The sequence below is a fragment of the Pocillopora damicornis genome, chromosome 13 (genome assembly GCF_964200805.1).
Source record: "Pocillopora damicornis chromosome 13, jaPocDami1.2, whole genome shotgun sequence".
Lineage (NCBI taxonomy): Eukaryota > Metazoa > Cnidaria > Anthozoa > Scleractinia > Pocilloporidae > Pocillopora > Pocillopora damicornis.
Window position 1 is genome coordinate 13,500,748 of NC_142682.1, and position 22,977 is coordinate 13,523,724.

Consider the following 22,977-nt stretch of genomic DNA (forward strand, 5'->3'; position numbering starts at 1 on the left):
ACTACGTATGTCGATATATTTCAAATGACGGAGTCCGTGACACCTTATTGATGAATTTTAAAGGAGTATAGAGGCCATTGTTAAGAAAGACATACATACCCAGGCGACGGTATTTTTTTTTTTTTTTGGGTTTCTTTTTTGTTTTTGTTTCTTTTTTTAGTGACCTCTATGCAGACGCAGTAGTTATCTCATTGTCATCTGGAACCAATAAAAATCCCTTCAAAGGTCTTTCGGAACAATTCGTTTCACGAGCACTATTTCACGATTGTTGCCCGAGATTGTCGCTCGAAGAAAAGGGTCACGTCAACTCACAGACCTTGTGACTCGTGTGTGGGATTTTCCTGACTGGAGTAAAAGGCGGGCTTTTGGAAGTTAAATCGCATTTTCTCCTCACAGTCTTTGTATTTACAAAGGCAGGAAAAGGAAAGACAAAAGCTGCGCTTAGGTAATTGGCTTCTTAAATGCCAATTACTGTACAGTAAGGGGTTACTTTCCGAGCAAAATGAGAAAAACGTGCTTTTGAAGAAGAATGAAAATAATAAAAGGGAAATAGACAAGAAAAAGAGAGTGAAAAAAAGTATGTATTGTTGTGACTCGAACCCTTGACCCCTTGAATGAAAGGGACAAAAACAAAATGCGCATTCTATTTGCGTTAATTTCCTGTCCTGTTCCCCGCCCTGTCGATTGGAAAAAAAAAACAAAACAAAACAAAACTAAACTTGCCACTCAATTACAGATTGTGACTGCAAATCCAAATCCAGAGTGGCTGATAAAAAACCAAAAAATTAAATATTTATTCAAAGGAAAGGAGGATTTAGTGGGTAACAAAAACTATACAACTCTCTTAAAGAAGAACTGCGTAAAACGCGAAAGCCTGCGTTGCTCGGACAAAAACGAACCGACCGATACAACGTGTAATAGTGAAGTTTGATCGTAGGTAGTCGGTAATGGTGATGACGTTTTGATAACCTGAGCGGAATTCATCATCAAAGTCAAAATGCAAGTGAATAGTTGTTGTCAGTCGAATGGTCTAAATCCGGTTTGCGTAAACTGAATGGTCAGTTTTGGGCTGTAAGACCGGCAGCATACCAAATGACTCATTCACGACATTTACATTGAAAACGAACCGAACAGAAAGACCTAACTTTACTAACGGATCAAAACCGACCAATCACGACCCACCTACGCCACTTGAGTCTAATAGGATTTTTGAAGAACAAAATCTCAAGCACACGCTAACTTAATGGTGAGAAACAACACATAATATCAAATACTTGGAAAACTCAAGGAAATGGTGCCGCTAAAACACACAGAAAACTTTGTATTATGAAAAAATGTTGCACTTAAGTCTTACACTAATAAACAAAATCTTTGTGTTTTTAAAGGTGATGGAGTTCGCTGAGAAAGATAAAATTCTCGTTATGCAAATACCTTTCTATCGTTTATTTCTTTTTCTTTTTCGTTCTTTCTTTCTTTTTTTTTTAACCTTTTGAACGAGGAAACACTGCGTTACGCTATACTACGGGAACAAACTGTTTTTATTAACTAATACAATAAAATGTAAATTATTGGCACAGGGGAAAAAGAGGAATGGAAAAGATGAATCAAATCATGGAACATGGCGAAGTGGATTAAATCTCTAGATGGGTTTTTCATTCGTTGCTCTGGTAGAATATTGGTAGCTAACTTATTATGCAAGTAACAGGAAAATGGAGGTTCACAGGAGTATATCGTATCTCTCAGGAACGAAATGTTTTGATCTGTCATTTTCTAGCAGTTTTTAATCTTTGATACTTAACACTTTGGCCAAGCTTGAGACAAATCGGTGATTTGAACATTATCACCTACTGCCTGGTCGGGCACTCTGTCAACACAATCATAGTCTATTTTCATCGCTGCTTAGTTTAGTTTGAAACTCACAAAAATGTAGAGTAATGTGGATCCATAACGGAATTACAATAACCAATATTGTCCGAAGCGTCTTCCACGTAGACCTGTGGAGAAAAAAAAATTACTAAAACCTTTCCAAGATTTTATTTCCCTAGAGATATAAAGTGGAAGATGCTACGTTCAATTACTTTAAATTTATAGACAGTTACCAATTACAAATTAAATTCTATGTGATGAGCAATAATGTAAAAATCACAGACTTTGAAACTTGTGTCAGTGGTGCGATCGATTGGTGATTATGGGAAGAAATAATGGAAAAAAGACATTGTGGTTTTTCAAGTGAGACTGTTTGTAAACGAGACTAATTTTGAATTTTATATCCAAAACTTGTCAGATTCAATCATTGCATACATTTTGTATGGGTAACACCATGATTTCGAGGGCAACCTAGTGTTAATAATAATATCTGCTTGGGGGCTTAAAATAAATATAATAATATCTGTGTCTCAGTAGTCTAAATTAGTTGATCTCTGACTGAATTATAATTTCCTTTGGCTACACCTTTTAATAGCTTTTCAACTAACTTACCCGAATAGCAGGTAGGTAAGGTACTGTGTTCCAAAATTCACTGTGTGAATTTTCTACTTTTAAATAGATCAGTTTTTCTGAACTTGAGCCACGAATGTTATTGCAACTAGGCAAAAGACGTACAGTTTTAGGTTCAAGGCCCATTAAAGTAATTTGACAATCGCCTTTGTCCAGATTAACATCAGCTGGTAACCAAAAACCAATTTCTAAGCCACTTCCAAATAAACCCATGTGAATGGGTATTGTTGGCGTCAAGGTAATTGAGTAAGTTTCGCCGACGGAACACTTCTTAAGGGTCAATACAGATGGTTCAACCTAGGAAAGATACATAAGTAATTATAAGTACATTATTTGGATAATAGCCGCCTTGAGCCATATGAGTAATGATGATGTTTGACACTTCCTCATTTTTTTTTTGTGTGTATGCAGCTAGATATCGCAGTGCCCATGCAAAATAGAACCTTTCCAGACACTGCAGCAAACGTGTGCCAAACGAAATCGAATTGCTCATATTCGATTCTTGTTTAGCGGTAAATTGCATAGTTTCTTAGTCTACAATTTAGTACTTTAAGATTTCCGTAAAAATTGTTTTCTGTAATACTGCATACTTGTAGAATAGTTAACAATTACTCACCGAAGTGGAGGTGATTATGGGTGGATATATATACCAGAGTATATCACATAGAAAACAAAACAAAATTATTTTTGTCAAAAGATGGTCTGAAATCAAATTTTTAACAAGCGTTCTTGTCTATTCGGCTGCTCGGAGGTGAATAGTTTTTGCCAATCGCTTCCAAACCAGCCAATCATCGTGCGCGAAAAGCACTATCCACCTGTGTGATATATAATACATCATCTTAAATTCTTGTTATTATTGTTATTATTATTATTATTATTATTATTATTATCATTATCATCATTATTATCATTATTATTATAATCATCATCATCATTTTATCAATTTATCATTCATTGCATTGCTAATACTTTTTGCATTAATTTTGCATGGAAATTTGTCTATAGCCAAGTCTTAGTTGTTCTTTAGTTGTTCTCTTAGTTATCAGTTATTATTAATAAACGATGTAGTCACGTGTGATGTAGATCGCAACGTTTCGACTGCAAAATTCACTTGGTTCCAGAGTGGCTTGTGTCCGGTGTTGTGGGCATGCTCTGAAATGGCGGAGGTCTCGGTACGGGTGAGTCGAGTGTCTCAATGGTGCTCCTTAATTCTGTCTTGCATAGGTCTTCCAGTTTCTCCGATGTAGACCTTGCCGCGTTCACAGGGAATCTTGTAAACTACGCCATCTTGTTTAGCCGGGTCGAGAGCGTCTTTTGGTCGTACTAGCTGAGATCTTAGCGTAGTCTCTTTCTGCGTAGGCGTTAGCGTTTATTGATCGTGACCCTTATTACTACACGCGCAGGGTCAAAGAGGCAATTCATATAAGACTTCACCCTAACAACATCAACAGGAATAGTGGAATAGAAATTCCAGAAGCGTGGATGCCCACGATCAAAAAACACAACACGAGAGCCGTGCGACAGCGGACTGCCGAGGGAGCAAATCACTGAGTGAACAGCAAGGATCGAAATGCACTAATCAGAGCTGTTGAAAAAACAACTAATCACAGCAGAGCATCAAGCTTTATAAGATCACGCATGACCAGTCGACCTCATCGTCTCAAGAATACTACCAGTATGCAGTCGAAACGTCGCGATCTACATCACACTTGACTACATCGTGAGACATACGAAAAACTTAGCTTTTATTGTTATTCACCACGATGAATAACCACAACCTTTTTTACAGTTAGTATTATTGGTTAGTTAAAAGATCAAGAGCCAACACAATTGGATGCACAGTTAGTAAACCATTACTTATTTATTTAGTCTTACTTACTTACACATTCAAAGGGGCGCACAAAAACACCCTTACTTATTTATTTATTTTTATTATTTATATCGAAACACCTAGTACTTTATTCGTATGAAGCCTTTAGACCCAGTCATGAGAATTTCAAAAAAGTATATTTCTATATTTTAACTGTTGGTTCGATTCAGCGTTATCTTCGGTGTCATGACTGCCTAATTATAGCCGTCAAAGTAGAAAATAATTGTGAAAAAGTAGGTCCGAAAGTATGAATCGCATTTCACCAAGGAAAAGGCCCAAACAATAATAAATGTGTTCACTTTTGGAATAAAACGGTACGCCTTTGAGTTAAACTGCTCAGTGCGTATATCAGGCAGAGTTTACTACTGAATTCCGTTGTTTAATTGTTATTATTATTATTATTATTATTATTATTGAAATATGCGAGATCCACTATGTCGTTCACCGTCAGGTTATTTCGAACGAGAAATGATCAAATATCATTGTTTCATAATCTATGCAATCATGCACTTATTTGGATGGAAAATTTGTCCACTTGAACACGGTTAAATCGCTCCCCTCCCCCATTTTTTCCACCCATTTTAGTATTAAACCTCCTTTTGAAAAACTGCCCCTTTAATTTATTATGTTAACACCTTTTTGATGAGAAAGAATAGGTATATTCTTTCTTCTCAGAGGACACGGTAACGAATCGAACAATCTGATTGGTTCTTAGCGCGATCCTTAGTTTCCTATCTCTGACCACGGTCACGCTAACGCTTTCGTGAGTCGTTGAGTACATCTCTACCTTCGTTGCCATTTTTCAAAAATACATCTCGTTGTACGGCTGGGCACTATTTTGAAGCAAATCCATCGGTCACGACCTCAAGCCGATAACTAACTTATTTATCTTCTCCTTTCTCTCTCTCAAATCACTTTGGTCAGTTGACAGAAAAATGTTAGTTTCGAAATGAATTTGAATAAGCAAAAGTGTCATTAAATTGGTTGACAGGCAGCCTAAAAACCGTCTCTAAGTAAGTACCGCTAAGTTAAAACGTGACGTATTTGGTTACAATTGAATTAAACGATGAAACTTTCATTCATTTAATGTCTGAACTCTTTCAAATAATTTGTTCGTAGTGAAAGGGCGAGCGAAGTTTTCAGTTCTATTACAAATACGCTATTGGTTAGTCTTTCCAAGCTTGTTCAATTTGGACATTTGTACCGTAAATTAAACGATAAAAACTGAAGAGATGAGAAAAAGCCACATCAAATCCCCTTTTGTCTAGTTGAAGTGTCTCATTCGCATTTAGTTTTTGTGGAGGAAAGACGAAATTTACACACGCCACTGCAGCAAACAGACGAGCAAAGTCTCACAACTTCAAAGTAAAAAAAAAAATTAATTTACCTACAACGACTTTCCTTGCCATTTCCTAACTGACCAGAGGTAGATCTTCGTACATTAATTAATCGTCGACCAGAGTGAATAATACTTTCCATAAGATCATTGACTGTTTTTGAAGAAAACATTGTCGTGACAGTCCTTGCCGAACTATTCCGTTGCTTTTTTTCAAAAGTGTAGATGCGCTTTTTTTTTCTTACGCGCTCTCTAATTGACAGGTGTCAGATTATGACAGATACTTGTAAAAATAATGTTTCAAAGCTTGTTGGAAGTCTTTTAAATCACCTTTCTCATTACGAAAATGAAAATGTTTCGGTGGAGACTCTCTCTTTAATTTTGCTTTACCTATATCTTAACTACTAATTAGTCGCTCAAAAATTGTTAGGTTTATGAAGATCTTGCTGTAATCACAACGTCAAATCATTCAGGTTCTTTTGGAAAGAATTTCGTTACGTTTAAGGAAGAAAAATAAAAATGTTTGTCACCAGCCTAGGTCGGTCCGTATTGGGAAAAACTGTGCCCTCTGTCTTGAGTACCGCTATATATATATATATACGTAGGACTCTACAGAGACGATAATATCTATATCTATCAGAAACTCGCAGAACTTTTATAATATCTATAATATCTATCAGAATTCATGATAAAGAATTTTGCCACAGAGGTATCTGTAAGGAGAGGTTTGACCATGCTCAGTGATAACATTGCTTACATATTTACCTTTACACCCGCGAAGAAGGGAAAGAGAACAGCCTTGGGAGTGCTCCAAATATTCAAAGGCGATGTGGTATACCGCGCAGTCACATTGCAGGATATCTTTTGAAGCAAATAAAATGCAAGCAAGTCTATTTGAGAACACCATGAATCTAAAGTAATTATAGATTCCTTTTTATTTCATCACAACAACAATAATGAAAAAGCTGACATGCTACATGTCATGTGCCTAATTTCCGCATGTGCACGATAAATAGTTTTTTTTTTGTCCTTTTGACTTATCTTTTCGTTATGAAATTTTCCGTCTTTGACATTATAAAAAGTACAAATGCTAAAAGACTTACCAATCGATTTGGTTTATAATATTTTTTACTGCCCTGAAGTCGAGAAAATAAGGGTTGTCCAGGACATTCGGACTGATATTCATTTCTTCCTGGTGCTAATGGTCCACAAATGTCATCTGTGTGTATATGTTTCCCTTCCATATACCAAGTGAACCGATACGAAACATTATGCCACGACTGCATGCTGGGATTGACAAATGTCGCCTCACAGCGAAGGTTCACAGCGGAGTCCTGCCCTAGGGGCTCAAAGACTATCTTTGGCTCCATGATCAGAGACATATCAAATTGAACTGGTGGATCTAACAAACATATTCAAGCAGATAAGTTTAACGAGAATTATATTAAAATGAACAGATGGTTAACAATAGTAGATAAAATGCTTCCTTAGTTTCAACCTTATTTGATGAAAGTGTACATGTACAAGTTTTTATGCGACTCAATTGAGCAAACTGAGCAATCACCGGTGGTGCTCTTGTCTAATTGGACCCAGTGTTTTCCTGTCAATGTTTTTCAGAAGCTATCAAACTCATTTTACACTCTTTCTATCTGTTACCTTAACTTAGGGCAGTTAACTTAACAAAAAGAAATACTAGCCTATCACAAAATCTATATAGAATTTATTTTAAAAAAATAATGTTAACTTAACAAAAACAAACACAAACCCTTTACAAAATCTATTTAGAATTTATTTTAAAAAAGTTCATGGAAAGGCTGAAAAAATTTTTTTCAGACGTTCAGTTGTCAAGTACGGTTCCTTTACTAACATAACCATTAGCCAAAAACACAAAGGCTCAGATGAGAGAGCAGTCAAATGTGAGAAAAAAAAAGACACAATGTTTATATAAAGATTAAAACATCATAACAATTAATTGAAATATCTAGATGAAAATTGGTCTATTCCTAAGTGTTTGGTTAGAATGTGTGCTACCTATCATATATATTATATCTTTTTTACTAAACGCAAAGTTCAATCTGAATCATTCCTTACTTTCTACATTTGTTTCTTGAAGCAAACCAAAAAAAAAAACTACATATAGTTCTTGCGAAATTAAAGAACACGCTGTCTGTCTTTCTTGCATATTTCATGTATCCTATATTTCACTGAATGACAAGCTTCTTTAAGGAAAAGAAGAGTGGGAATTATTAAGCTCAAACCTTCCACTTGTGGACTGATAACAGGTCTATTAAAAACCTTAGATAAGATACACTCCGCCTGCAGCAATATCATCACCATCAAATACAATGACATCAAAAACAACAACAGCAGTAATGAAAACAAAACCATAAGAACATACCAAAACACTTATCTGGCTCCCCGACTTTTCCATATGGACAGGGTTCCTTAGTACCTGGAATTCAATGGGGAAAGAAATGACAAAATTGATTTCCACTTAAATATTGATTCCCACATAAATGCATGCAGGTATGTAAATCCCCAATCCGTCCAACCATTCATCCCTGTGTTGTCTTCCCATTCATTCAAGTGTCTTGTATTATCAAAAGGAGCGAAAACTGAGAAAAAGTATAAATATTTCACTATCTATTTTCCCATTAGGAATCATATTTAAGAGCCTGTAATCTTCGAACTTTTTCAAAAACTCGCGGCTACTTGACCTCACCGATTTGGCTGAAATTTAGCATGAAGACTGATTTTAGAGTCCTTACCGATGAAATGGGTATTAAAAAGTTCCAGTTTTTACTTGGCAAAAAATCGACAAAACCATGTTATCATTGATTGATAAAATGTGGGAAATGACAGATTTTGATGACAGGTTACCTCAACGCTCGAAGGTTGTTTTACGCCGCCACTTCTTAGCCTGATATCTTCAATGTTACCTCGATCCAGAAGCTGTCATTTACTTTGAACAATGTTTTTTCATAGATGAATTGATTTCATTAATAGAAAAAAAAGGGAAATTTTAAGCTCAAAGGAGAAAAGTTATTAATCTAAGATGACTTAGCTATATTTGGGAACAGCTCCTAAATCATCTTAACGGTCAGAAATAAAGTCTAAGTACTTATTTCGTCCAGAATAAAAGCAAACTCCAGAAGCTTACCTAATATTGTGAAATATTGAGATATTTGCCTTTGCGCAAAAGAAAATATCTCTGAGAGCATTGTCGCAATGGGATAAATATTTGGTTACCCAATGAATGTAAACAATCGATCCGGCATTAACGCTTGGAGGGGTTTGATTTCGCTTACTGCTTTGAGAACGAAAAATTTTGAAAAAAAAAAGATTCTCATGTATTCAAATCTAGTTTCATTTGGTGACTTAGTCAATTTTGATTCCTGTAACCTACATTAGTAAGTGATCCCACTTGTCACACCAACAGTTTAGATATGACGTAAATAACATCATGTGTTTTAGTCGGTCTTTAACTCGTTTCTCGTATGTTTTAATATTCATATCATTATAAAGAGTTGCAAATTTTTTTTTCAACTACGGTGAGCACAAAATGCATCAATGAGGTGCTCCCACTAAGGGCATAGACATGAATTGAGTGTTATTTGAAATAAAAATCATCTTGTTAGAATGCGCACGCAATCGCTAATTGAGTTTACTCTAAGATCTACTTTGCTTTGAGAGACTTTTCGTCAAGGATATTTTTTACGACTTGTTTCGATGGCTCTAAACTAGCTTTATACCTAATTTGTGTGAAAAACGAAACAAATGATTCGAATTAAATCCTCGTTCGTCACTTAACTATAGGTTGTAGCGAAGACGATGAGCACGAGGGCTTCACGTGGGCTAGTGGCCGTGAAGCCACCTAAGCAAATAATTTGCAACCAACGTTTTGAGCGCGAAATCAAACTGGTAAGGTTGAAGTTGAATAGTAATTCTCAGTATTTTGCAATTTCTAATCAACTCACAAAGCAACAATACCGGCAGAGCTAAAGCTTTGTCAACGGGAAGAAATTGTTATTATTCAAGTTTGTGGAGAGAGGGTTTTGAGTGAAAATAGGATGAAAAGAAAGAGACCGAGCGACCAAAAAAAAAAACAAGAAAAGAGGTAAAGCGCGTCGAGAAAAACGCGTAAGAAAGTTAGAGAGGACACCAAAATAGGCAGAATACGGTGAAAGAAACGCGAGAGAGAACAAGAAAAGACATAAGTAAAAAGGTAAATATCTAGCGAAGAGTAACGCGAAAGGGAAATACAAAGACGTTCCCGAAAACAGACTGAGTAGAGGTCATCAACAAAGAGAAACGAACTACAAAGGATCCGAGAAAGACCAGGAGGTAAGTCGTGTCTTAACTGGGTTTTCTCTAACGCTAAGGCCCAGAAAAATTCAAACCTCTTTTGACAATCGTCGTTTGATACTAGCTTCAGTTTATAATTAAAATCACGTTTCGGTAAAATGATGAATTTGGCCTTCTAAGATCTCGTAGTATCAGTTAATATTCTTGTAATTAAAATCATTGCATCAAATCTTGCGGATGTATGGCATATTTTTGTCCTCTGATCCTCCTAATATTTCACTCTGTGTAGGGATTGGTATTGGCTAGAAAATATAAGTCAAATTAGATTTTTGTGCACAGCCTGTGAATCAAATTTATGTAATAAAATATTGTATACCAGGCACAAGTATGGCTTTCAAAATGATGGTTTCCAGGTTTTAAAACATTGTAAGCAGTAGCAAGTAGCTAATTAATGATACAGACAAGAGAGCCTATTCCCAAATACAGCCTCCTCAATCCTGTTAGCTTATTATGGACATGGCATTTCAAACATGGTGTATATGCCACAGATTTTCCATCCCCTGATTAATTATTTTGTAACGGTGTTTACAAGTTGTGGAAAATGGTTGGGTTGAAATATAATACAAAGACTTGCCAGTAGATAGTCAAATGAAAACTTTTAAAGATGCGTTGTGTTTCATGTTAACATGTTGGAACAACTCCATCTTCCAGTAAATTAAAAAAATGGCAAACATGAGAAAATACCATCTAAAACTTTTCAACCCATTTAATTTAGCCAATGACAACATCCACTCAACTTTTAAACTCAAGAGAAAACTTGATTGATGTTTGGAATTGATTTCTGTGATTTCCCTATTTCTTTTTTATTTATAAAGTTTGTTCATCAATAAACAAAGGTTGTTCATAGTGAATGGTAACTTCTAAATCAAGACAACACTGGATCCGAACATTCAAGGCAGCCGGGAGCAATCCACCTTACAACGTTGGGATCGTATGTTGTTAAAACCAGATATTCGCCGTACTTTTTCCTTTTTTTTTTTTGCATCTCAAGTAAGTAAAGCACTTCAGGTTGTTAAAGCACCTTAGGTAAATAAAGAATCTTAAGAAAGTAGAGCACTAAAGGTTAGTAAAGCACTTGAAGTAAGTAAAGCATCTCAAGCAAATAAAGCACCTCAGGTAAGCAAAGCACTTCAAATAAGTAAAGCATCTCACATAAATAAAGATCCTCAGGCAAGTACAGTATCTTAAGTAAGTCAAGCAGCTCAGGTAAGTAAAGCATCTCAAGTAAGTAGAACATCTCAAGTATATAAAGCACCTCAGGTAAGCAGAGCACTTAAAGTAAGTAAAGCATCTCAAGTAAGCAAGGATCGATCCTCAGGTATGTAAAGCGTCTTAAGTGGAGCACCTTAGGTAAGAAAAGCACCTGAGGACAGTAAGGAATCTAAAGTAAGTGACACACCTCAGGTACATAAAGCAGCTGAAATAAGTCTCAAGTAAATAAGGCATGTGAGGTAAGTAAACCATCTCAAGTGAGTAAAGCATTTCAGGTAAATCAAACATCTGGAGTAAGTAAAGAACTTCAGGTAAGTAAAGCATCTCAACTACTTAAGCACCTCAACTAACTAAAGCGCTTGAAGTAAGTAATGCATCTCAACTAAGTAAAGAATCGTAGGTAAGTAAAGCATCCCAAGTAAGTAGAGCACCTTAGGTAATTAAAGCATCTCAGGTAAGTAAAGCATCTTCGGTAAGTGAAGCATCTTAAGTAAGTAGAGCTCCTCATGTAAGTTGAGCATCTGAAGTAAGTAGAGGACCACAGGTAAGTAGGGCACCTGAAGTAAGTAAAGCATCTCAAGTAAGTTAAGCACCTCAGGTAAGTAAAGCATGTTAAGTAAGTAAAGTTAATCCGCTAAGTAAAGCATCTTCAGGTAAGTAAAGCATCTCAATTATGTAAAGCACCTCAACTAAGTAGAGTGCTTAAAGTAAGTAATGCATCTCAACTAAGTAAAGAATCGTAGGTAAGATAGCATCTTAAGTAAGTAGAGTACCTTAGGTAAATAAAGCACCTCAGGTAAATAAAGCATATGAAGTAAGTAAAGCACCTTTTGTAAGTAAAGCATCTCAAGTAAGTAAAGCATATTAAGTAAGTAAAGCACCTCAGGTAAGTAAAGCATTAATGAAGAAAGCCCCTAGAGTAAGTAAAGCACCAGAGGTATAAGTATAGCGACTCAATTGAGGAAAGCACCTCTGGAATAAAAAAGCATCCCAAGTAAGTAAAACACCTCAGGTAAGTAAAGCACCTGATATACGTAAAGCATCTCAATTGAGCAAGGCACCTGAGGTAAGAAAGGCATCTAAAGAAAGTGAAGCACCTCGAGTAAATAAATCATCTCAAGTAAATAAACCATGTCAGGTAGGTAAAGCATCTTAAGTTAGTAAAAAACTTCAGGTACGTAAAGCATCTCAACTACGTAAAGCACCTCAACTAAGTAAAGTGCTCGAAGTAAGTAATGCATCTCAACTAAGTAAAGCATCGTAGGTAAGTTAGTATTTGAAGTAAGTAGAGCACATTAGGTCAGTAAAGCACCTCAGGTAAATAAAGCATTTGAAGTAGGTAAAGCACCTTTTTAAAGTAAAGCATCTCAAGTAAGTAAAACATCTCAGGTAAATAAGGCATTAACTTGAAGGAAGAAAAGCCCCATAGGTAAGTAAAGCACCTGAAGTATATAGTTAAAGCACGTCAGGTAAGTAAAGCATCACAAATAAATAAAGTATCTCATGTAAGTAAAGCATGTTAAGTAAGTAAAATTCCTCAGGTAAATAAAGTATCTTAAGTAGGTAGAGCACCATTGGTAAGTAAAGCACCTGAAGTAAATAGTTAAAGCACGTCAGGTAAGTAAAGCATCACAAGTAAATAAAGCATCTCAGGTAAGTGAAGCATGTAAAGTAAGTAAAATTCATCAGGTAAATAAAGCATCTTAAGTATGTAGAGCATCTCAGGTAAATAAAGCATCTTAAGTATGTAGAGCATCTCAGGTAAGAAAAGCATCTTAAGTAAGTAAAACACCTCAAACAACTGATGTACGTAAAACATTTCACTTGAGCGGAGCACCTGAGGTCAGTAAGGTATCTAAAGTAAGTGACACACCTCAGGTAAACAAAGCAGCTGAAGTAAGCAAAGCATGTCAAGTAAATAAAGCATGTGAGGTAAGTAAAGCATCTCAAGCAAATAAACCATGTCAGGTAAGTAAAGCATCTCAAGTGAATAAAGCATGTCAGGTAAGTAAAGCATCTCAAGTAAATGAAGCATGTCTGGTAAGTAAAGCATCTCAAGTAAATAAACCATGTCAGGTAAGTAAAGCATCTTAAATAAGTAAAGAACTTCAGGTAAGTAAAGCATCTCAACTACGTTAAGTACCTCAAATAAGTAAAGCGTCTGAAGTAGGTGATGCATCTCAACTAAGTAAAGCAGAGTAGGTAAGTAAGGCATCGTAAGTAAGTAAAGCACCTCAGGTAAGTAAACCATCTCAAGAAAGTAAGCACCTAAGGTAAGTAAAGAACCTGAAGTAATTAGTGCATTTTAAGTTAGTAAAGCACCTCAGGTAAATAAAGCATCTGAAGTAAGTAAACAGCTAAGGTAAGTAAAGGCATCAAAAGTAAGTAAAGTACCTCAGGTGAGTAAAGCATCTCAAGTAAATAAGGCGCCTCAGGTAAGAAAAGAATCTCAATTAGGCGAAGCACCTCAGTTAAGTAAAGAATCTCAATTAAGCGAAGCGCCGAAGGTATGAAAGCATATCAAGTAAGTAAAGCACCTTGGATAAGTAAAGCACCTGAGGTAATAAAGCATCCCTAGTAAGTTAAGCACCTCAGGTAATTAAAGCATCTTAGGTAAGTAAAACAATTTATTTAACTTAAGTTCTTGAATTTAGACAAGTGCTTCAACGTAGGGAAAGCGCGTCAAGTAAGCTAAACCCAAAAGTCATTTTTACGGAATATACCATTCCACTAGTCTATCTGGCATTCAGCCAAGAATTGGACGGGTGAGTTGTTAAGACTGAGTGTTTCGTTTCCGGGTTTCCTAATCGGAAATAAAGAATTTACATAGATCCTAGCTTTGGAGAGAAAGTAAAGTAGTCTGTAAAATCTAATCGTAGTACCCATTGGGCGCTTTAGTCATTTTAAAACCACACCAAATCTGAACTCAGTGAGAGCTGCGACATGAATAAACAATTACCTGGCTTGTTACTGATTCTAGCTTTGTGTACAAAGTAAGAAATAGAAGTATCTTACCAGCGCAGTAGGCAATTGCACAGGAGTACGTGGGCCCCAGGAAGTAGACGTAGTATGAGCTACAGTTCCTGACCTTTATGTTTAAAGTTTGTGAACAACCATTTTTTATACCAAAAAAGTTTATGCATGCTTTTCGGTCTACCGTCCCATCTTGCTCTGAGGGATTCGTTCCTTTTATCCAAACTGGGGCTGCCGTGCCGCAGCGATTTTTATTGACAATAGAGGTAGGCATCTCACCGCCAGTGAAACTTGTAAAGCGATACCATCCCCATGGTAGACTTGAATCACACAGAGCCTTTTGTCCCACTTTCCATAAACTTCTGATGCTGCGCCGTGGCTCATCAATCTCTGTGTAGTTACCTTTAGTACAGCAATCACTGCAATCAGACTGAGCGGCCGATCCGTCAAACATAACATGCACGAGCACATTCAAGAGAAAAGAGCTAATAAAATACATTACAAGCCAGAGTATTAAATATCTCTTCTGATAATGTTGCTCCACTTCACGATTCCTTCGTTGTAGTCTATACTGAGATATTCATGACAAGCTGGGTTAGGATTATCCAGACAAACAAACGATCTGATTGGTTGAAATTTACGAAAGATCCAAAAGTAACCTTATCTTGCGTACATAAATAAATATAGAGGCATCTGTTGGAGCCAGTCTGCCCTTTTGAACTCGTCTCAGCTATTTTGTTAAAATCGATCACGTAGGTGGTTGTCGGAAAACAATTTCTTCGAGGGAAAATTATTCAAAGGTACTGCAAAAATTTCAGACGTTCAGCTCTGATATCATTAGTTGTGTGAATGTTATGGCGCCTTGACAACCTTAAAAGTAGAGTTTTAAATCACTGATTTGAGTCATATTGAACAACTACCCAAACTGAATGTTTCGGCTTCAAAGGTCGTCGTTATAATTAAGCTTGAATATTGCTTTGGAACTGAGAGTATGAGCAGTGCAATTTAAATTCTGGTTTATTGATTCTTTTCACACGATAACAACGACTGGAGTATATTTTGTGGTTTGTTACCAAATCTCACTTAAATCAGTGAAACGCTAGGTTAGAAGTAACTTTGACAAAGATTTTGACGGTTGTTCTGAATACTCCATTTCAGAAGAGGAATAAACTTCGACAAACGCGAAAACGCACAATCCCTTTGGTTTAAAAGAAATAGAAATTTTCACGAATTTGTTTTGGAATGATCGAGAAAAGTTAGTCGTCTGCGTTTCAGTGAAAAATCATGATACTTATGCGAGATATGCATATTTATCTTTTCAAAATTTGGTTTCGAACCTCTCTGTATTATCTAATGTAAAGTTATGGGTAAAATGTTGCTCAGAGTCATCAAAATAGCCTAGGGCCGCAAAAGTACACTTGAACCTTAAGCGGATGTGTTTTCGCCGTAGTGATAAACTAGAATAGGCTTTCGGAGGACTGCAAAAACTCTCAACAGCAAGAAACAGAATGACAACGAAGACAGTACTGGTTTTTCTCCCACTAGTTGCGAAAAATTTGTTCTTCAGATTGTTTATCTGGTAACACTAACGTTAAACCTCGACGGTCCGGCTGCCGCTCGCTTGCTCTGCTTACTAATTCAAAAAAATACATCGATGTCGAATGGTTCTCGTGATTCTACCATTTTCACGCAACAGATCACCTTAAAGGCCCATTTCCAACCTTGATGCAACGCGGTCGTTTGTTTTTGTTTTTAACCACCGCTTTTGTTTAAATAGCGCCTCTGATTGGTCAGTTATTTTTACCTTGTCACGTTGTTTCAAAATACCTTCTGCGTTTTCTCCGATGAATTTGAAGAGCTTATAAAAATAATTCTGTTTAAAACAGTTCTATACGTTTTAATTCGGGATGGAGTTGGATGAATCCATTGATTTTGTAGATTCCATGCATAAATAAAAACAAAACACTGTAAGTAAACTGTAAAATGACGAACGGCAAATTTATTTACCCTAAAACGGTTGACTACATGTCCAGGATGGCTCTTGAGAAAGACGATTTTAGAAGGTTTTCAGTGATCTGGGAATTTCGTGTTACATGAAATTGGGTCGCGGCGCGTTGCATCAAGGTTGGAAATGGGCCTTTAAGACTAATTTCCCACCGCTGAAATAAAATCGCACTTTTCTCGAACAAGACAGTGAAATTCGCCGAATGAAGGGCTTTCATTCACTCGTCAAACGATTAAAAGGTTTAATCTCGAGATGTTGTTGTAATGGATTAGTCTGACGGGAATAGGAATTATGTTTAGGCTCCTATAACTGATTTATTTACGATTTTATTAATCATCATTATGAACGGATCGCGATGAAAAATTATATCTAAAGTGATTGAGCTTCCATGTTTCGCCGACCCGAATTTCATTTGTCATTTGTATGTTATCGAATAATATTCTGCTCTGAGGCTTGGTACAACCTATAATTCCTAAACAACAGAAGTAAAGTGCGGCGAAGGTTCCCCTTGGTCAGTGCTCTAGAGTTTCTTTGCTGTATAGTAATTCCCTCGGCAAACCAAGAGCTCACTTTCACGAAAGAATCAGCTGTATGACGAGGCACGATGATTTTTCGCTGAGAAGTTATCGGGCAGTTTCACTACAAGTTGCTCCTTTCCTCTGAGATTGCAAGGACAGAGGTTATCGTCGTCGAGTCGGAAAACGAGTGAGTTTATAGTCATCTGATTCAAGTTAATCTCAAATAGGGATTTAATGGCGAAAAAAACTTCTTTAGTTTAAGTGCAGCATTGCCATACAACCCATTTTTGCTCATGGCAAATATCTGACATCAGTATTGTAAATGAATATTTTGTATGCAGCGACTTTCACTCAGCACTTGGACTCGCCACCATCTAATTCAATAAAATTTGCGTTTCTTTATTTATCTCGTTGCTGTGCTGTTATCACAGTGATACTGCTACTGCTGCTACTTTTAGTTTCTAAAAAGAGCAAGGGGGAATTGATGGCTCGTAGGATGGACTTTCCGAAACTTAGGTTAGGATAATACACGGCCTCTTCGAGCTTGTGTTTATGCCAGTATCCGTTAGAGGTTTCGCATTGTTCACGCAACAGGATACCGGTCAGCTCATGATCAGTAAAGGTTTTCTAACTTTATTACAAATGATGTATTTCTCTTATTCAATTACGATGGAGACTACAACTGGTAGGATTTCCATACGATAATAAAAAAAGGAAATAGAGTCGTGTGCAAAGACAAAGAGTAGGAGCACATCTCAAGCGCGTGAAATAAACAACAATAAGGAGCTCATGATCAACATCCTTCGCTTGCGAAATGTCAGCTGAAAAGAATGTTGAACAATAGTGTACAGTGTGGGAACAGGCTTCTTAATCAGCATTCCTTTTGGCTGGTTCATTGGTTATCCTCTCCTGATTTTACTAGTGCTATGTGTTTGTAACACTGAGCCATCTTCGAAGCCGGTACGGAGCATAAGGCCGACGACATTGTCAACGATCGAAACGCGCCCATAAAACTTAATCCTTTCGAAAGCAATGTACAGAAATACATGGTATATGTGTATTATTTTTGTAGCTAACATCATTTGGCGCTCTGGTCACGCAATACGTTCGTCCTTTCTTCTAGATTTCTCCACCATAGTTACCGACGTGTCGAGACGCGTCTTCACAGTTTTCTGCATTACAGCTATGCAACATGGTCGTTTTGGCTGCGTGCTTGGGACACTTTTTGGCCTCCAAATCGTACTCTTTTAATGTACAAAAAAATGGTCAAGGAGAACTCGCTAGGCGCGAAGGTCGATTATTTCTAATTCTAAACACAGCTATCAATCAGAAAGTGCAAAAAATAATAATGATATAAAGCCTCTTGTCATAAGCACTGTAGCAATTGCTGTTTTGCGTTGTTTCGTTTTTTGTGGTGTGACGTTGCGCCATCCAGCATTTTAGGATCGGAACAATTACTGTAAATAACATTTATGCTCTAATACCTGTATGAAGCAACAGTACACTGCACAGGTCTATACATAATTACAGTATCACTTTCTTCATCTTACTCAACAAACACTTTGGTTGTATCATTACACGTTTAAGATTTTATTTTCATTGGAAAAATTCACCCGCACAATTTTTCTACAATAGAAGGACGTTTTGAGGTCTGTAAGTCAATCTGACACTTGTTTCTTCGAAAAGAAATAAAAGTCACACACTGTGTCAAGAGTGAACTTATGCAGTGATTAGTTCTACCACCTAAATTTTGGTCGAATTTATTTTTTGTGTCTGTTCTGCTGTTTACTGTTTGTAATTGAATCCATCTTGCATTTAAATCTCCTTATATTTTCGCCGGCCGTGCGACCAACGCGATCGCAGGAGGATTAATTTAGCATGTAGCCGAGAGGTAGGATGCTCGCTGGGAGTGAATCAAATACTCTACGGGGCAGCCAGTAAAACACTCTCCATTTACAGGCTGCTTCAGCGCTCATTTGAATTATGTACACTGGACTGCTTTCCTCAAGAAAAGGTGGAACTATTTGTTTAAGATTAAGGTGGATCAAGGGTTCTATGAGCTCTGAAAAGAGCTCCCGATTACGATCATTTTTTCTGTGATCATTCATCATCGCATTAACTTTGTTCTTGGGTTCACAATATTAATTTTTAAGCATGTTTTCTTAACAGCTTTGAAAACTGCGAAATGATAACTGCCGGAGAATCCTCAACATCGCGATAACATAACTATTGTTAAAGTTAAACCTCCAGCATATGATCTTGATACAATCTTCTACAAAAAAAAAGCTGAGAGTGAAAGACTTATGCTTGTTAAAATAGACACGTCAAAATTAATCCTTTTTAACTCGTTTCAGACATGAGGTTAGCTGTCATCACGTAAGGTTATCGGCACAACTCGGCGAAGTCAATTGAAAGACAGCGTAGAAATCGCTTCATTCATACATAATAAAGTTAGCTGTTAAAACGCTAAAGCTCTGACATGAGTGTGTGTGTTTGTATATTGAATAAACTTAGAGAAGAATTTTTTATCAGTAATGATGCTACAGATTTGTCGTCGTTGGTAAATCTGAATATTGTAGTACAGTTGAAGATACAAGTGGTGACAGTAAATTTAGCATTATTTGCACGGTATGATTGGGGAGCATTATGACTTGTCGATGGGTGATCAAACGCTGTGTATTACTTCAATTCACTTAGTCGAATTACTGAATGAAAGCTTAGTTGAACGCAACTCTGAAATTTGCGATTGGGCTTCCTCTTTTGGGAAGTCCGAACTTCATTTGCTATCAGATGATATGAAGTACCTTAGTACCAAAGTAGCAGTTTTTTTGGACTCGTACCTCCAAAATGGTCACAACTTCATTCAATGCATATGTGATGGCAAGCATATAGAAGAACAAAGGTCATGAACTTGAAAGGTGAGAGTGATTATTTTGCAACTTTTAAGATTAAGGCAAGAGATTCAGCACCACAAAATGTCTCTCTTCACCACAAGCAGAAGAGGCAAAGTAATAGAATTTTTAAACTATACCAATCCATTCAGTTTCCAAGTCAACTTAGTCTAGTATCCTGCCAGCCATACAAGGATACTCTGAAATAATTTTTTGCAATCCACTGCTGCTTAGAGTGCTTTGGGTTGCTGGTGAGATATCCCCTCTAGATATCCAACTCTACTGAGGCAGAGAAGTGTACAAAAAAATAAAAAAAATGAGCAGTTTAATTTGTTGCTGGAGAACAGTAAATTTTTGCAACTACATAGTTGCAAAATATATGTAAACAAACCACATAAAAATTAAAAACACAATAATGATGATTATCAATGATGCATTTTCACCAAACTGTATATGTACTTATCAAGAAAAGAAATCATACCTCTGTGCACTTCAGTTTTAGTTCAGTATTCATGAATTAATAAGGATTGCTTGTAGACTTAAAAAAAAAAAAAAACACGAAGAAACGTTTCTTACCCTCGGTGACTGTTGGAATTTTGAGAACCATCCAGGAGGAACCTATAGGTAAATAGTTGTTTTCAAAAGAATTAAGAGTGAATGTCTATAAAAATCAAAGAAAAACAAAAAAATCGCGGACATGGTCAAAAAATTGTTCCGTCCCATTTTTTGTCTACAGGTAGCTATAGGTACTACTTAAAGTGAAGTGAGGTTAGTTTGTGTGAATATTCATTTTAACGGAAATAAACCGTTACTAATTGCATGATCGAAAATGAGTGTTTGCGAGCTCTAAATTATGCAGTTTTCAGGACGTCCTTGCATGAAGTAAAATGCAACAGCAGGACTTCTCTAGTTATAAATATATACATGTGGCCTTCCATTACCAAGATATAGTGATATTTTTCGTATCGTGTCCTTCCTGAGGAAACCACAGGTTAATTACCAGTGGACGTGTTCGCCATTTTTAATTCATGCCAAACCCGGCCTAATATAGTGTGGCAAAAATGCATTTGGTAGTCTCTCAAGATCTCCAGCAATACTATCACGAGGGCTTATTAGGTGGGTCTTCAAATTCATCGTTGCATTTTTCTGGTATCTTCTGCTGTTTTGATATACCAACTAACAAAACTTCGCTAAAATTGTAAATGGCGCAATATTGAAATGAACAAAATCAACATTGCAATGACACAAGCAAAGCATTGTTCGAGTCGCAGCTGCACTTAGCTTTTTATGTTTGCTTAGGCATCAATAGTTCCCTACCTTAGAAATCTTTTATAGGCCCTTGTTATTCCGCTTGGAAGATATTTTCGAAATACTGTCCTTTGCAATTGGGTGTAGAGGGGGCCGACCGGCTAACTCATTGAAGCCACTAAGCCGGGATGAGTAAAATAAAGTTACTTGTTGTTGTCATTTTCTACAGCGTGTCACAACCCAGTTACGTTTTGTCTGCTTTAATTCTAATTTTGGTTTTTTTGACGTCCCACACGAAGAGGGTCCTGTACAAAACGGCAGTTAACGCTAGGGATTTGCCGGATTTTAATTTTTCACACGTTCCTGTCACTCTGCGTGACATATGATAATCTGCCACGTAACGAGATCAACAAACAATTCATTCTGCCTCACATATAAAATCTAAACAAATATATTGCCATCATGAACGAAAACGGTACAATAAAGAAATCGACTTTACAAAATTTCACAAATATAAACCGTACAGTGAAAACCTTATGGAACGAAAATAACGATACAATTTTCCCACGGAAAACAAATTAACGAAAGTAATCAAAAACAAAAGCTCAATAATCGTCGGTGAAAGGAATAAAGACAACAGTGGCTTTAACTCCAGCAGAAAAAGAATGTCTTGTTCTTTACTTGATATTGTAGGTGGCGTCTGTGGTGCAGAGGAAGCCACAAGTGTTTTTTACAATTTTCAGGCGTTGAGACAGAGATTGAACCTATCTTAGCAAGAAGCGGGGTTCTCTTGAAGCCCGTCAATTCTTCGGAAACGGCTGTTTGCCCATCACATCGATCAAGCCTTGGAATCGGATGGAGAAGAGCTAGTAGATTATGTTCTGTGCCACAGGATGTTTCCGGTCACAAGAAGGAATCTAAAGAAATATCCGCGGCAGAAAGAGGAATTACTTTGCAGCACTCGATACAATTTTTTGAACTTACGAAAAAACCTCGCACTCGTCGGATCTAGTGTATTCTCATTGTATGTATGGATAAATATCCTATAGCTTGTCATTTCACTCAGGGTACTTAGCGGGAATCACAGACTTTACATCCTAACTTCAAATCACTTCACTGTCGTGTAAAAAAACGCCAAGTTTAACAGCAAAATTATTTTCATGTCTTTTCAGGATTTTTGCAAATATTCTTACGTTGGAAAACACTGGCGTTCGCTCAACATTTTCGTCGCTTTAAAAACTTATTCAAAACCAGTGATGGGCTCCTGTCAAAACTATTTAATGGCGTGGGGAACGCTCGAATTTAAATATTCACAGATATTAGAATTCATACTAACAATGCGGGGAAAAAAGGAAAGGAACGTAAAATACTGACTTGTGACAAGGTTAACTACAGAATGCGACATCAATTTGGGGTTTGTGGGGATTTTGCCTGGGCTAGTTTTGTTCTTTTGCCACGTGCAGAACTATTTGTTCAAGGAGGATGTGTAAGGTAAAAAAAAAAAAAGTATAAATTAATTCTTTCTCTCAAAATATTAAAGGACTTTGTGTCCGATGTCGACAGTCCCTAGCAATAATAAAAAATCGGTTACAATCGCAGAGCTTGGATGCCACAGGAGTGTGGAAAACATCACAGAAGGTCTAAGTGGTCTAACCTTGGTGAGTTTCTTCAAAGGGTTCATGAAGAAGTTCTATCCAATATAATTCATAAAAGTGGAAAACCTTAAGCGTTTGCTCTGAATTCTCCCTTCTTCGCCCTTTTCATGCCTAGGGATTCAACCCAGGTGGGAAAAGGGCGTGTCCAGGCTAGCTTGCATGTGTATGCTCAAACGCCGCCATTGCAGCCCGTCAACGGCTAGATAGATAGATAGATAGATAGATAGATAGATAGATAGATAGATGGGGTATTTAAATCACATCGCAGCCCGAAGGCTGAATTAAGTAACTTTTACAACTTTTAAAAGGACGATAATAATCTATGATAAATCTATGTTAAATATAATAGTAAAAAATGTTTAAATTTGTAAAACTTTTCCATCCTTGAACTAAAATTTAAGAAATGAT

General features: G+C 36.7%; 1 protein-coding gene across 1 annotated transcript in view; it reads right to left on the reverse strand.

Annotated features, from left to right (window-relative positions):
- LOC149035582 (von Willebrand factor D and EGF domain-containing protein-like) overlaps positions 1–14,706 on the reverse strand; it is a 44,998-nt gene extending 30,292 nt beyond the window's left edge. The window contains exons 1-6 of the mRNA XM_089191307.1: positions 14,295–14,706; positions 8,101–8,154; positions 6,806–7,104; positions 6,468–6,563; positions 2,479–2,793; positions 1,921–1,994 (exon numbers count right to left, since the gene is read on the reverse strand). Of these exons, the coding sequence (XP_089047433.1) occupies positions 1,921–1,994; positions 2,479–2,793; positions 6,468–6,563; positions 6,806–7,104; positions 8,101–8,154; positions 14,295–14,706 (1,250 nt within the window). The remainder of the gene's footprint in view (positions 1–1,920; positions 1,995–2,478; positions 2,794–6,467; positions 6,564–6,805; positions 7,105–8,100; positions 8,155–14,294) is intronic.
- Between the last annotated feature and the right edge of the window lie 8,271 nt (positions 14,707–22,977).